Below are 15,855 nucleotides of genomic sequence, written 5' to 3' on the forward strand. Positions count from 1 at the left end.
AACACGATAGCGACCGAAATACTTTACTAATAGAGTCTTTTTTTTTCTCTTACGCTTGAGTATGCTCAGGAATAGAACCCTTTCATTTTTCAGGGTCTGATTCGATGTGGTTTAATTATTGTTATTAAATAAACAAAAATAATAATTAATAAATATTTATTAAAAAAAATTATGAGGCGTGCACTTTTGGATTTTCCAAATTATTTGTTTATTGTAATAGGATTTTTTTTATTGTCGTTACGTTTGGACGTTTTCTTGTAACTGTTGTGTTTAAATTTATACGATGGGAAAAACTAAAAACTCCGCAATATGGCGAGGATTTTAATTTTTCGAACTTTACTTATTTAGCTTAAAATAAATATTGACAGTACAGAGAGATATTTTTTTTGGTAGTATCAATATTCAATAGTTACTCTTTGTAAAAAAATTTTTTTGCACTCAGTAGGTACTATAGACAGACGTCTTTCGAGCCGGTGTCAAGTTATCGCACCCGACTTGTGTATGTTACTGTTCTATAAAGCATAAGTACCTACTTACATACTTTTATATCACTATCACTACATCATCAGCATCACCATCACTACATAGTATAAAACAAAGTCGCTTTCTCTGTCCCTATGTCCCTATGTCCCTTTGTACGCTTAAATCTTTGAAACTACGCAACGGATTTTGATGCGGTTTTTTTAATAGATAGAGTAATTCAAGAGGAAGGTTTATATGTATAATAACATCCATTAAATAGTGGAGAAGTACTGTTATTTTTGAGGTTTCTAATGTGATGTCGTAAAAAATTACATTTTTTCCGCTTACATTGCAAACGCAGGCTGAACCCTACGAGTTTTATCAAAATAATCTACTAAGTATTATACACATTGAAAAGGTCTACAAAAAAGTCCGTGATGGTACATATATGTCTATCTCTTACGGGTAACCCACAATCCCCACAATAACTTTTTTTGTCATTTACTTTTTACGACAAATACCTAATGGCTAATTTTCGAAGCGTAACCAATACAGCATAAATCCTTAACCAATTAAATACCTTGAATACATTGTTCATTTAATATAGATCTATATGGCCCTTTACACCGTATGATTTAAGTGAATATTTTCGAAGATATTACAGATTTAAAAATTGCGGGACGTAGCGTTACCGGCCGCCCGGCTATATGTATAGTAAGTATATCTTATATATAAAATTCTCGTGTCACAATGTTAGTCTGCATACTCCTCCGAAACGGGTGGACCGATTCTCATGAAATTTTCTGTGCATATCGGGTAAGTCTGAGAATCGGCCAACATCTATTTTTCATATGTACCACGGGCGAAGCCGGGGCGGACCGCTAGTATCTATATAATATTTTATACCCGTGCGAAGCCGGAGCGGGCCGCTATGTTTTTATATTCAACGTTCACAGTTTTTCTGTAGTCTATTTAGTATCAGCATTGCACCCGTGCAAAGCCGGGGCGGGTCGCTAGTCTTAATATATATAAATCTCGTGTCACAATGTTTGTCCTCAATGGACTCCTAAACCACTTAAGTAACCGATTATTATAAAATTCGCACACCATGTGCAGTTCGATCCAACTTGAGAGATAGGATAGTTTAAACATTGTTTAAACAGGTACCACGGGCGAAGCCGGGGCGGACCGCTAGTCAGCTATAAAAATAATAAGTACCTAGATTTCATTGAAGATCATTGGCATCATTAATACTGATAGAAATAGATTTAATTAATAACTCTTTTGCGACGTAATAACTGTTGACATAGTTTGAAAGATTATTTCTCGATCTTTTCTCACTTTCTTATAATCCATACAATATTATAAATGCGAAAGTAACTCTGTCTGTCTGTCTGTTACTCAATCACGCCTGAACTACCTACTGAACCAATTTGCATGAAATTTGCTATAGATATATTTTGATACCCGAGAAAGGACATAGGATAGGTTTTATCCCGGAAATCCTACGGGAACGGGTTTTTCTCTGAAAACGCGGGCGAAGCCGCGGGCGGAAAGCTAGTTAAGAATAAATACAAAACTACACAGTATACACAAATATATATATACCGGCACAATTAGCGGAACAGAAAAAAAAGTGAGACTATGAGATAATTTAACGCATATATTTGACGAAAATGTAATTAGACACAAAATAACAAATGGATTAACATCTTTTAACAACGACTTTGAAAAGTCTTCGTTATTTTTTATTGAAAAATAAAGAAATTTGAAATAAGTGAAATTTTCAGATGATTATGAACCATCACAAAAAATAAAAAAAGTAAGCATTAAATGATTTAACAATAAAATTAAAGCAAAATTAATAACGAGTGTTTCCCCCTCTTGCTCTGATTACGGTTTCCATTCGATGATTTCTTGAGGCAACCGCTCCCAATGCTCAAGTAATGCGTTTCCAAGTTCATTCAGATTGTTGGGGGGTGGCATTCTGAATTTAACCCTTCTTTTTAGCAAGTCCCAGACATGCTCTATCGGATTCATATCGGGGGAATTTGGTGGCCACTGCATCACCGGTATACCTATTACCTACGTGGCTCAGATATGCCTGTACCGATTGTGCACTACGAGCACGAGCATTATCTTGTATTAGAATAAAGTCGTCACCAATAAATGGGGCAAATGGTACAACATGTTCTTCTAAAATGTCTCTGATGTATCGATCTGCTGTCATGGTCCCTCCTGTGACTATCACTAACTCTGTGCGAGCTCCCAAACATATCCCTCCCCAAACCATAATCGAGCCGCCACCATAAGCCATTGTGTGTTCAAAATTAGACTGTATGTGGCGTTCTCCTTTGCGTCTCCATATTCGCTGTATCCCGCATCGATCTGTTTTAAAAGAACTCTGCACTCGTCAGTAAAGAGAACCTGCTGCCATTCGTTCAAATCCCAGACGATGTTCTCGCGCATCGGTTTCTGTTCCGCTAATTGTGCCGGTGTATGTATATTATCTTAAAAAAATTAGTATCTATCTTATGATCCTTTTATTTTGTAAACTAAGCTTATTATTATATAAAACTTGGTACCTACTTACTTATAACTAGCTGATAGTGGAATAATGCTTATAAAAAGATAATTTACTTATATATATACTCTTCTTAGATTACAAAATAAAAGGCTCTTCTTTATCAATTCTGAATTATCTACAAAGGAAATCAGTTTCTTTGTCAAAAATCGAATTTCGATGCCGTAAGTAGCAATCGTTTCTTTTTTTCAAATGTTTAGGTACGGTCTACTGTCCGTATATACATACCTACATAGTAGTCTTTGGTACCTACTGACTTCCATTTAAAAACTACACTGGAAAAAAAATTACAGCAGGGTACTTTTATCTTGACAATTTGTGTTGTGGTTTTATTCATTGTTTTATTGACTTTGATGAGCTCTTTTTTTTAATAACAGGCAAATTAGATAACACTTTGCCACGCCATCTCGACTTTTTTTATTACTTTGTACCTATTAGGTATAAAAATTAGTATTTTATTCAATACTTATTCGAACGTACTAGAGTGGTAGGTGAAACATACTGGAACATACAATATCTTCGTTAGGGCATGGCCACAGTATTACAATAGGGTCACAGTATTACCATATTTCCTACAGTATGGCGACGAATGTACTTGTGCAGAGAAACGGAGGGGAACTGGCGGGGGGTCGGGCGACGCGGGTCCCTTAATGCAATCACGCAATCACGCTGAGTTTGCATTAACTATCGCGAAAGGACGACGCAGTCGTATTTTTGTGTAATAGTTTTATTATACATAGGTACTTACATATTCAGTATTCTATTATGGCGCGCAAAAACTGTTCCGTTTACGGATGTAAATCTACATTGAAATCCCAGAAGGAAACAATATTTCAGAAAGATTGTATTCCTTGTATCTGTTGAATTAAAATCAAAGCTATGTATATGTTGTCCTCATTATTTTCTAATCAGATTGTACATCCCAATGCGAATGCATTACTTAAAAATAGTGTCCACGTAAATATTTAGCAGTGCAATATCTGTAATAATATATTTATGAACAAATAATTACATCAGATTTAATAATCGCAATTATTTTGAATGTACATATTAGACCGGGAGATACTGACACAAAATTTCGAGTCATTTGTAACAGGATGGCGGTTCTACAGGGGTCTTAGTACGCAATGACAAAAATAAAAACGATGGTGTGAACGCTGGTACCGGCGGCTTAGTCGCGTGGGCGTTAGTCGAACTCGTCGGAAAAATAGCGAAGTCAAACGATTTGTAACACAAAAATTTTAGAATTTACCGATAGCCCATAAAAAAGAAGTAGGCGGTAGTGTCATGCCATACTTTTCCGGTGTGACTTAGGCGCTGACTCCACGAGCGAGAGAATCGCGACGAGTCCGCCCTTATATCGTCGGATAATCTCCACGAACGAGCGATAATTCCGCCGCGTATCGTCGCGAGTCGTAACGGAATCGCAGCGTTTCCGCGGCGCCTCGTAACGGTATCGTCACGTTTCCTTGAAGAGAACTACGAGAAGACTAGAGGCAACGCTGAAATGACGCTGCGTTTGACAGCGGGCCCGTCGCGCGCTCGTCGCTAGCCCGCCGCGACTAACAGCGGGCTAGCGACGATGTAATGACGTTTCGCGCGCTCATTGCCACTCGTCGCATCGCGGCGATAATATCGCCGTGTGGAGACGGTTCCATAGAGAGTGTATAGAAATACGTGGCACGACGATAATATCGCCGCGATTCTCTCGCTCGTGGAGTCAGCGCCTTAAAGCCCGCCATACCGACGCGAATGTGTTGATTTAAAAAAAAACAATTCAACCATTTGTACCAGGCTAACTTTTGCACAGGTAACCATCGTCGTGCAGCCATTTACGAAAATCGCCATGCCATACTTTTCGGACGATTCCAAATGGTCGCCATACCGCCGAAAATATGCAAATTTTTTTTTTCGCCGAACCATTTGTAACACCCTAAATTTTTTTTTTAACAACTCCTGAATGATTATAAATAGAAGTGTGATAATGCCATACCTGTGGGAGGTGGCGAATGTGTATAAGATTTTTTTTTATTGTATGATTTTATTCGTATTTTGAACGATTTGTAACAGTATGGCACTAATCTTTCCTATAAGTTTGAGGTTCAACAAATATAAATACAAAATTTCAAAGATCTAGGTGGTAGAAATCTTCACTTCTATAAATTAATACTAAATTTATTTATGAAGTATGGCAGCACTTTTTCCCCCTACGAGAAGTATGGCAAATATAATAATGGTCACATTTTATCAAATACTCTCCAAAAATCCAAATGCAATACTGGTACAAAAAGTCTGGCGAAAAAAAAAATTTTTGCAAATTTTCGGCGGTATGGCGACCATTTGGAATCGTCCGAAAAGTATGGTATGGTGATTTTCGTAAATGGCTACACGACGATGGTTACCTGTGCAAAAGTTAGCCTGGTACAAATGGTTGAATTGTTTTGTTTAAAATCAACACATTTGCGTCGGTATGGCGGGCTGTAAGTCACACCGGAAAAGTATGGCATGATACTACCGCCTACTTCTTTTTTATGGGCTATCGGTAAATTCTAAAATTTTTAAAGAATTTCTCGGTGACAGGTAATAACAGGTTAATGTACGAAATTCTTCCTGCTCCGCGACCGGACTTTATTAACTAAGTTTTTTTTATTTTTTATTGTGTGATAGGGAAGCGCTTGACCACGATCTCGCCTGATGGTAAGCTGGATGAGCCCCTAGGTACGATTTGTACCTACGAATGCGCCACGATTCAAAGGAAAGCGGCAATTTATAGTTTTCGACAGCTAAACCACAAAAATATTAAATAAAAGTTACGTCTATAAATATAGGGTTAATTGTAAAACACCAGCAACCTCGCAGGACAAGATAGGTAACATCCTAAAGTAACAACATATTTTGTTCTACGACTTTTTAGATCAAGAGCCCTCGATGGCCAGACTTTCCTTATTTTAGGAAAGTTGAAAGTATCTCTGTATATGTCTCCTATACAGATAAGAACGACCAGCGACTATCAAGTTTGGGTTGTGGTTACTTTGGCAGGAAACAGGTAGTAAAGGTGTATAAAATAGTACCTAACTTTCATTATGTAGTTTTAAAGCTAAATTTTATATATAAAAATAAATAAAATAAATAAATTATATATATAAAAATAAAAAAAGATGGTACCTAAGGAGCCGTACAGTTTTCATGGTTCTTAGTTCTTACATCTTGCCAGAAACATTAAAAAATAACTGTCATATCATCAAATTCACATAACTACCTAAAAGTGTAACAAATATGAAATATGAAATAGTTTCACACCCACTTGCCAAGTTAGGTGTGAAAGGGATAAAAAAACATACAGGCGTCATTCAAGGTCATATTTTCTTGTTACGAGTTAATGTTCATACTGAAATCTCCAGTGTATTAGATATAAGCTTCTTGCTATAGCTCATCTGCCTACGATGCGCAGCAATTTGTGCAATACACGCGCTATACACTATCACAGTTGACAGATGTACGTATACGTACATACAGAGGAAACTAAGCCCCTGCGATGAAATTATGACGTAAGCACTGTTATAGCTATAGGGCTGTTACCTTTTTGATATTTAACCGACTTCAAAAATAAAGGAGGAGGTTATCAATTCGGCCTGTATATTTCTGTTTGATTTTTTTTCACAGTCGATTTTGTGGTAATTTTGAGATTAAAACTAGTTAAAATACAAAAATGGTGTAGCCTAAATATGAGTTTACAAGAAGAAACAATCCGAATTAATACACCTTGTAAAAGTAAATACGTTTTTATCAGTGCTATATTTCGAAATCTTGATTTGTTATGGACGCCGAAGGTTATTTAATGTACCTAAATTATTTATATTATACATATATTCAATAATTATTTTAAACCAGAATTTACAATACTCGTATGTAGGTATACCTACAAAATTATTTTTAAAACGATAAATTAAATTAAATTGAAAAACATAAAATATGCAGAAATAATTTAAAATTATTATTATACGAGCATAGAATACTCCTTTTTGTTTTAGGATGAAAAAGAAAATAGTTTGACAGGCTAAAGCGTCTTATTCACGGTTCATCTTCATTCACTGTCGTTTTGCGTCGTGCATCGTGTATGACCTTGGCGGGACGTACGTCAAGATGAACCGTGAATAAGACGCTTTACATCCAGCACCGCGGCCCGGCCTTGAGCTGACGTACGTCGGGGATGGACCGTGAATAACACGCTTTAGTGCTTGACAAAGTGGTGACGTCACGTATGGATAAAAATACAATAATTGTTTATATCTATCTTTTATGTATTTATGTTTTAACATTTTTGTATATAACAATATATTATTTCAGTTTAATTTGAACACGTGCTTGTAGATAAGCTGTTGATTTCGGCGATCATTTTAAAAATGCCACGTTCTAATTGCGCAGTATTCGGCTGCTTGAATTCAACTAAGTATACCAATTATACCACCAGATGATTTTGTTCAATATGTCGAGAAAATGGATAACATTTTCGTTGCTGCTTTAAGAGAGAACACAATATAAACTGTAAAGTGGCTGAATTAATTTACAACGAATTAAACATAATCAGTTACCTAAAAAAACTGTTCATAAGATTGAGAATATTTTACACTATAAAATTTAACAATAAATTCCGAATTAGTCGTAGTAGACGAAAGTATTTTTCAGCCGTGAAACCTGCTTACTTTGCCACTTTTTCATGTGTCAAAAAGTTTTATTCGCTTTAAAAAAATATAATTGTATGAAAACGTAATGAGTAACCTGCACCTAGACGTAAATTTCATGAAAATTTACATTATTTACATTATACTATTTCATTTTTGTAAATTATAATATTTTAAGCATAACCATTTGTACACATTATTTCCTATTAGCTGTACTTTATATGTCTCTATTTCTTTTGTGTGTGCAAGAAATATTTAAATAAATAAATACCTTTTGTAAAACAAGTAACAACCTTCATCTAAGCACATGCACTGTGTATTTCATACCTGGCTACCTAACTATTTATATTTTTTTTTCACCAGTCAGTAGGTACTTACAATGACAATTTAATTAAAATATTCATCAGAAATTTTGTGGCAGCCCTAACCTCCAACAAAACATGGCAAAGTCACCATCACAGACGTTGTGATTGGGGTTGTTGAATTTACCAATACCAATTGCGAAGTAAAGGTAGCTTGTAGCACAGTAAATCAGCTTTTATTTAGCTAAAGAACATTATGTTAACATAATATCAAAAAAATACTTACGTAGGCAATGCTTTTCCCGTTTGTTTTTGTAAAAGTTCCGGAGCACTAAGTTTCATACCGCCAACATTCGAAAAAAGTAACCGCCGAAAATGACATCTCAAAAACAAGCTGGGTTGCCACATCTCATTCGGTGTTGCCATTTAACTCATAAATTTTACTATAAAGGCATGCATACATGACAAAAAACTGATATTAAGATGTGACTACACTTTTTCCCTCAGAAGTTGGCTATGGCAAAGTGTGCAACCGTTGGCAAAGCAGGTTTTACCTGTAAATAATTTGTAATTTTTTTTTCGAATAAAGGCATATTTATGTAATGGTTATTTTAATATCTATACTAATAAAATCGTAGGAAAGTCAAAACTGTAGATTGAATATTTTTTATAAAGAATACTTGGGACAATAGAATATACCGAAGCCAAAAATATAGTTAGGCTACAAACTGAAACAATCGATATTTATTTAACGTGAAGTGTATCATTGACATCACTTTTCTATACTATCTTTGTCATTCAAAATCTGTGGATGTGTCACCCGCTACTATCGATCCCCCTCTTGATCCCCCTGAATACCCTTAAGATTCTCGTAAACATTTCTATTCATTTTTTATTCGAACCGCTAGGGACTGGAACATGCTTCCTGAATCTGTGTTCCCCGACGAGTACAATATGGAGGTCTCCAAGAGGAGAGTGAACAGGTACATTCTAGGGCAGCGCGCTCCATCTTAGGCCACATCTCAGCTTACCATCAGGCGAGATCGTGGCCAAGCGCTCCCCTATTGTACTGTAAAAAAAAAAAAAACACGCTTGCTTGTGTGCGTGAGCCATTTCGAACGTTTTGTATGAAGTTTCCTTACTGTATGTATCTGTATATTGTGGATGGACTGTGAATGGTGAATTCTGAATTTCTGAATTCTGAGTTCTGACCATAGAGTAACTTATAAAGGGTGTCTCAAAAGAAAGTTTATATTTTGTGGATGAATAAAAAAAAAAGTAAGCGGTGTATTGAAAAAAAATGTGTGGTTTTATGAAACCACGGTAAAAGTGAAACTGTTCGAACGGTTCCGAACACTGCTTTGTGTAGCGCATGTCGCGTGACGGTCGGCTGCCGAGTAGGTATACCTACTCGGCAGCCGCGATACACGCAACATGCGCTACACAGACCAAAAAGTTTGAGACGATGTAATAAAAGTTTCACTTTAAAATGTTTATTAATTATTAAAGTGCATAATATGGGAATTTATTTATTTAAAATAATATCGTCCAAATGCAGTCCATTGCGTTCACGGCACTCATTTAATCGAACACTAAAAATTATTTATGACAGCTCGGCAGGTAGACGCAGTGATGGCTGCCATTTCGTGTCGGATATTTTCTTTTAAATGCACTAGAGAAGTTGTTTTTTTGGCATACACTTTAGATTCAAGATACCCCCACAAGAAAAAGAGTGGGAGTTAAATCAGGGCTGCGTGGAGGCCAATTTATATCACCTCTCCTAGAGATCAATTTTCCCGGAAAAATTTCATGAATTCGAGGTAAAGACATATTGGATGTGTGTGATGTAGCTCCGTCTTGCTCCAACCATGTTCTCTGGTTATAGCCAGGAAAGTTTTGCAGTGCAGGCACTAAAAGCTCGTCTACCATCGCTCTGAATTTACTGTAACTGCACGCCCCCTTTCGTCTTCGAAAAAGTAAGTGCCAATAATTCCTCGCTAATTTCTATTCTCGATAATTTCTTGTGGGGGTATCTTAATCCTAAAGTGTATGCCAACAAACCAACTTCTCTAGAGCATTTAAAAGAAAATATCCGGCACGAAATGGCAGCCATCACTGTGTCTACCTGCCGAGCTGTCATAAATACTGTAATTTTACTGCTCGATTAAATGGGTGCCGTGAACGCAATGGATTGCATTTGGACGATATTATTTTTAAGAAATGAATTCCCATATTGTGCACTTTAATAATTAATAAACATTTTTTCAATACACCGCTTACTTTTTTTTTTATTCATCGACAAAATATAAACTTTCTTTTGAGACTTCCTGTATTATATATAAATTTAAGTTCTGACATCTGACTGACTGCTGACATAGGAAATGTCAAATGAAGTTTAGGAAATCTGAAGAAGATTGAAGAATAATTAAATAAAAGCAAAATATAATAGCAAGGATAACTTTATTTCTAAATAACTATTTACTCCTCTAAATAGGTATCAAATATAATAAAGCGATGGGGAAAGAAAAGTCGAAGTCAAAGAAAAAAAGAAGATCTTCATCGGACGACAGTTCTAGCAGTTCTGATTCAAGCCAAGAAAAGAAAAAGCTACGTAAATTAAAGAAGAAATTAAAAAAAGAAAAGAAGAAAACGGAGAAAGCTCTTAAGAAAAAATTAAAAGAGGAAATAAAGAAATTAAAAAAGACACGAAGCTCAAGCCGCAGTCTAGATGATGTTTCAAAAGACGACTCTACTACCGATATTCCAATAGGTAAAAAATTACCATAATATTTCAATTGAAGTAGAATAAAAGTTTTGTAATCTAGATTGCAAATTATCTAATTCCTTTCAAATGTGTGAACATTCCGTGTGGATATTGCACTTTTTTTTGCTATGAAATGAAATTTAAGTACTTAATTTCAATTTTTATTATTTTTAAGAACTTATGGAAAAGTCGAAAGCCATGGCACCAATGACCAAAGAAGAATGGGAGAAGAGGCAAAGTGTTGTAAGGAGAGTTTTAGATGAAGAGACTGGGAGATACAGGTTATTCTATCTTTCTTACTTGTTTCAGAATTTTTATAAAATGCTTTATAAGAGAAATCATTTTCGGTTGAAATTTTTTTGTCATTTAAACTTATTATTGAGAAGCTACATTTTTAGCAAATTTGATGAATGAACTATTTTTATCAAATTACATGCAGCTTCATGCTGATTACTGTATTACATACCTCTGTTCTTAATAAATGAAACATGTTTATAATCCATTTACTTTTGAAATATTTGCTCTCTCTCAGTTCTATCTTGGTTCCAGATTAATAAAAGGAGATGGGGAGGTGCTGGAAGAGATTGTATCGCGGGATAGACACAAACAAATCATCAGAGAGGCAACTATTGCTGACGGAAACTTCTTCCAGTCACAAACTGTAGAAAAACATCGATTTAAGTAATGTTTTGTGGCATATTGGTACTTATTAATCCTATTTTGGTGGGTATCCTATAGAAATTAGATTCTTAAAAGGCAGGTAGGGAATTTAAAGGCTTCTATCTCTTCTAGGTGAGATGTTAGTAAGGCTCATTATTGTACTTATGAACACATGTTCTTAACTTTTGGATATAATAAAATATTGGTACTAGGTATCAACTTATAATATTACAAAATCTATAATTTTGTTGACAATTTAAATTATAAAGATTAAAACGATTATTTATTCTAGAACTTTCATGTTCCACTGCAGTGAAATGTTGCCTTTAAACATGATTAGGGAACCAAAGTGATATAATCCATTCATAAATAAAAGACATAATATTGAAATTTTCTAATGAGTCATGAATAGTTCTGAGTTCTGACTTCTGTCCCAAATGCAACTGATCAAGGGAAAATGTTACATTTGTTATTAGCATGTATTCAATTGTTTTGCTCAGAGTATCTTTATAAGGATTAATAATCATCTATTTTTCAATTATATTTGAATCTTTAAATCAAATATAATTAATCGGTGCAAATATAAGAATGCAATACCTATATCTAGTTAAAATATAAACAAGGATGCATGTAATGCCCTGAAATATTATGACAAAAGAACCTAATACTTGTTCCTTTTCCCAAAACATGCGTTCTGAAGATGGTTAGAGATTTTAATTCCAAGTATGTATATAAATACTCCTTGTAGTATAAGCCTTAAAAAGGAAACTTAATTGACTATATACTTTCAGTCAACTTCCAATGCATTTTTAATTCATTTTGACCTAATAGTATTAGATATTGCATTAAGAATTAAATCTATGACCATAAAGTTAGGTGTCACTGCTTTTATGTAAAGAATAAAGCACAAAGAATTGTTTATTCTTGAATAAATAAAATATTCCTTCATTATATTGGGATTTTCATTTTCTGTCTTATAAATAAACTAGCTAACCGCCCGCGGCTTCGCCCGCTTTGTCTAATACATTAGTCTGTGCTAATACCTAATAAATTATACCTATACTAAAACCTTCCTCTTGAATCACAATCTATCTATTAAAAAAAACTGCATCAAAATCCGTTGCGTAGTTTCAAAGATTTAACCATACAAAGGGACATAGACACAGAGAAAGCGACTTTGTTTTATACTATGTAGTGATATGAGGTAAGTATTTGGGTATATGTATGTTTACTGTGTTAAACAGTTGTTTAAATTAAGTTTCCATTAGCTAACAGTTACCGCACACAATGAAAATTCATTTTTATAACTTTATATGCAAGACTTTATTTTAAGGATACAATTGAAACTACATTTGAGATCAAATAAATATTTTATTTATCTACCTATGAAATACGTATTAGAGTTCGTCTTTGGTATGCATTTCTTTTTCGTCGTCATCATTCACTTCTACTACTTCATCCAAATCATTTAAATCTGGTAGTTCATTAGTATCATCTTGAATTATTATTTCGTCGTCGCTTATTTTATCTTTCTCTGTACTCTCGAAAACATTTTCTTGACTAGGATCAAGATTAGCATCAATCAGTATTGGTTCTGATTTATCCTTATCTGATTCTTTTTTAGTCGAGTTTTGCAAATGTTCATTGACCAAACTGACCAGGCTCTCTAGAGGTCTGCCTCCGTGTTCAACACTTACAATTTCCTTGTGTTTGTATAGAATCAGTGTTGGTAAGCCGTTAATCTGAAAAAAATAAAATCAAAGTCAAAATAACCTATAATAAAACAATGTTTATTGAATAATATTATATTTGTTTGTCAATGCATAATTTGTTAAAGTAGCTAAAAAATTGAAACGTGAGTGTAGACCGAGGGGTCCTGGGTTCGATTCCCGGTGGAAATGAAGAAAAAAAATGTCTTGGTCTGGCAGGACACAGAAGGCTGATCACCTACTTGTCCCTAAAGAAAATCGATCAGTGAAACAGATTTATAATGCATCTGCCCCTTACCCCACATGGGACATGGGACTTTACTTTCACTGAATTAGTTAGTATGATAGAATTATTTACCTTTTCCATTTCACAAACAGTTTTTGATCTGACACAATCAACATCAGCAATCAGTACCCTGGGTTCATCTTGGAATTTCTCACCGAGTTTCATCCAAAGTGGACTCAATTGCATGCAATGGGCACACCTGCAAAGAAGATTAATAACTGGTCTTGTTTAGGTATTGTCTATTTCAATAAAACCCTTATTTAATTACATAATTTAGTTATAATTATAAATACACAAAAATTATCAGCGCATTAGACTGGTTTGCAAAGATTGATTAAGTTGGCAATGATTTGTTTACTATGACAAAATGTGAAAAAAAAAAAACAAAACAATTCCGCTTTAACAGTATACTACTTACCATGGTGCAAAATAATTAACAAACACCAGATCCTTTTGTAAGAATGTCTCAAATGTTTCCTCTGTTATTCTCGCAACTGGTAATGCTTTCTTTTTCTTCATAAATTTATCTGGATCATGGTTTTCAGTGAGCAGCATTTTCTCTACATATTCTGTTAAATCTTCCAATGTGTACATTTCTACAGCAACACCCATCTGCAAAGTCAAAATAACTTACATTTATATTAACATGTTAGTACAATTTTGAGAAATCAAGTAACAAAAGAAAATTTCTATGATTTTAGGGGTGATGTAATTGTCATCACTACATAGTATAAAACAATATTGCTTTCTCTGTCCCTATGTCCCTATGTATGCTTACATCTTTAAAACTACGCAACGAATTTTGATGCGGTTTTTTTTAATAGATAGTGATTCAAGAGGAAGGTTTTAGTATATAATTTATTATGTTTTGGACAAAGCGGGCGAAGCCGCGGGCGGAAAGCTATACTCGGATTTTTAATTAGATAAAGTAAACTGACAGCAGCTAATGTCACTTTGTAAAATAATGTTGCCACATTTAAAGTAATAGTGAGGAATTCAGTTCTCATTCAATCAGATGAATGAACAATGAGTGTGAATAGTTCATCATTTCAAACTATAAAATAACATTATTTCTAATTGTAATATATAAAGCTATATAAGATATAAGTTACTAGTATAATGTAATTATAATCATTTTTTTATTTTTATTTTTACGATGTTTACGTTACTGTTTTCTTAATTTTTTCGTTAATTGTAACTAATTACGTTGTGTTTGTTGTAATTGTTGTGTTTATTTGGTGTTATATTGTTACACACTAAATATTCACTAGACGATCGATTCAATTTCATTCATTCCCGATTTTGAATCATTCACTTTGTGACAACTCTATTTTTATTTCATCAAAAACTGACAACACAGAAAACGTCAGTTTACTTTATCTAATTAAAAATCCGAGTATAATTAGTAATATTACAAATACCAAACCAAATTTAAAGAAGTGTGTTTATCAGTGGCGAAATTATGTATAATCTTAAACATATTATCATTTATAAACAGCTGAAATAATCAAATAGGCTTATCACACTTCACATATTGTTAGATATATAATTAATTTTCATCAAGAGAGATTACACACTTACAATTCTGCCATTAAAAATCCACAGCAGGTATGGATACTGCTTAATATCAAAGTTCTTGCAAGTCATTTCATTGAGCATACAATTCACTTGACCAATTTGTATGTATTCATTATTTTCATACTGCATCGCCAGCTTGGCCCATATTGGTCCTAACATCTGAAATTATGGTTATAATAGGTATGTAGTACTTTTGCAAGACAATTTTGAGATAGTGAAGATGCTAATAAAATACTTGTGCAAATTGTTCAGTATTTTTATGAATTACTACCAGCCCCAGCAGTTCTGCCCCATTGGCCCTTTTTTGTGTTTTATCTTTTCTGAATTTGTTGAACCATAATTAAGTTTTTGGCAATTTGATTTTGATTTGTGATATTAAAACTGTGCACAAACTAGAATTTAAGACATTTTAATTACTTTTTCAACTTGTTTTTAATTTACCTGTGAAGCCATACACCATGGTGCATAAAACATAATAAAATGCTGTCCATTTGATATAAATTTTTCTATATTGTGATCAGTTAAATGTGCCATTCCATAGTGAATTTTAACTTCAGATGATGTTTCTCTTTCAGGGATCTCATCAACATCCTGTAATGAATTAAATTACTGCTTTAGAATATTTTCTTCATAGTCGTTGAACATGACATTAAAAAAAAAATTAAAGGTAATTCTAGAATTAATTATTACAAAATTAACTAAATGAAAAGACTTTTTTAAAGCAAATTAGATGAAAGATTTTGTTCAAACATCTTGAACACCAAATAAAAACATACAGTGGTCAAATTATTAAATATCTATTCTATATAACATTTATGTAGGTTCCTA

At 33.9% G+C, this 15,855-nt stretch overlaps 2 protein-coding genes across 2 annotated transcripts in view; one reads left to right on the forward strand and one right to left on the reverse strand.

The window, feature by feature from the left end:
- Window positions 1–10,398: 10,398 nt before the first annotated feature.
- Window positions 10,399–12,405, forward strand: LOC149488606 (uncharacterized). Its single transcript, XM_089695740.1, has 3 exons — window positions 10,399–10,800; window positions 10,970–11,075; window positions 11,344–12,405. The coding sequence occupies exons 1-3, from the start codon at window positions 10,545–10,547 to the stop codon at window positions 11,477–11,479; spliced, it is 498 nt and encodes a 165-aa protein (XP_089551866.1). The 5' UTR covers window positions 10,399–10,544; the 3' UTR covers window positions 11,480–12,405.
- A 400-nt stretch (window positions 12,406–12,805) lies between these two features.
- The window catches only part of LOC149488607 (thioredoxin domain-containing protein 5 homolog), a 3,806-nt gene continuing 756 nt past the window's right edge, over window positions 12,806–15,855 (reverse strand). The window contains exons 4-8 of the mRNA XM_089695741.1: window positions 15,469–15,618; window positions 15,031–15,186; window positions 13,868–14,061; window positions 13,522–13,648; window positions 12,806–13,196 (exon numbers count right to left, since the gene is read on the reverse strand). Coding sequence (XP_089551867.1) covers window positions 12,852–13,196; window positions 13,522–13,648; window positions 13,868–14,061; window positions 15,031–15,186; window positions 15,469–15,618 — 972 coding nt within the window. The 3' untranslated portion in view covers window positions 12,806–12,851. The remainder of the gene's footprint in view (window positions 13,197–13,521; window positions 13,649–13,867; window positions 14,062–15,030; window positions 15,187–15,468; window positions 15,619–15,855) is intronic.

Source organism: Colias philodice, chromosome 5 (genome assembly GCF_061535455.1).
Source record: "Colias philodice isolate Cphi_HAF_F1 chromosome 5, ilColPhil1 Martin Lab GWU primary, whole genome shotgun sequence".
Taxonomy (NCBI): domain Eukaryota; kingdom Metazoa; phylum Arthropoda; class Insecta; order Lepidoptera; family Pieridae; genus Colias; species Colias philodice.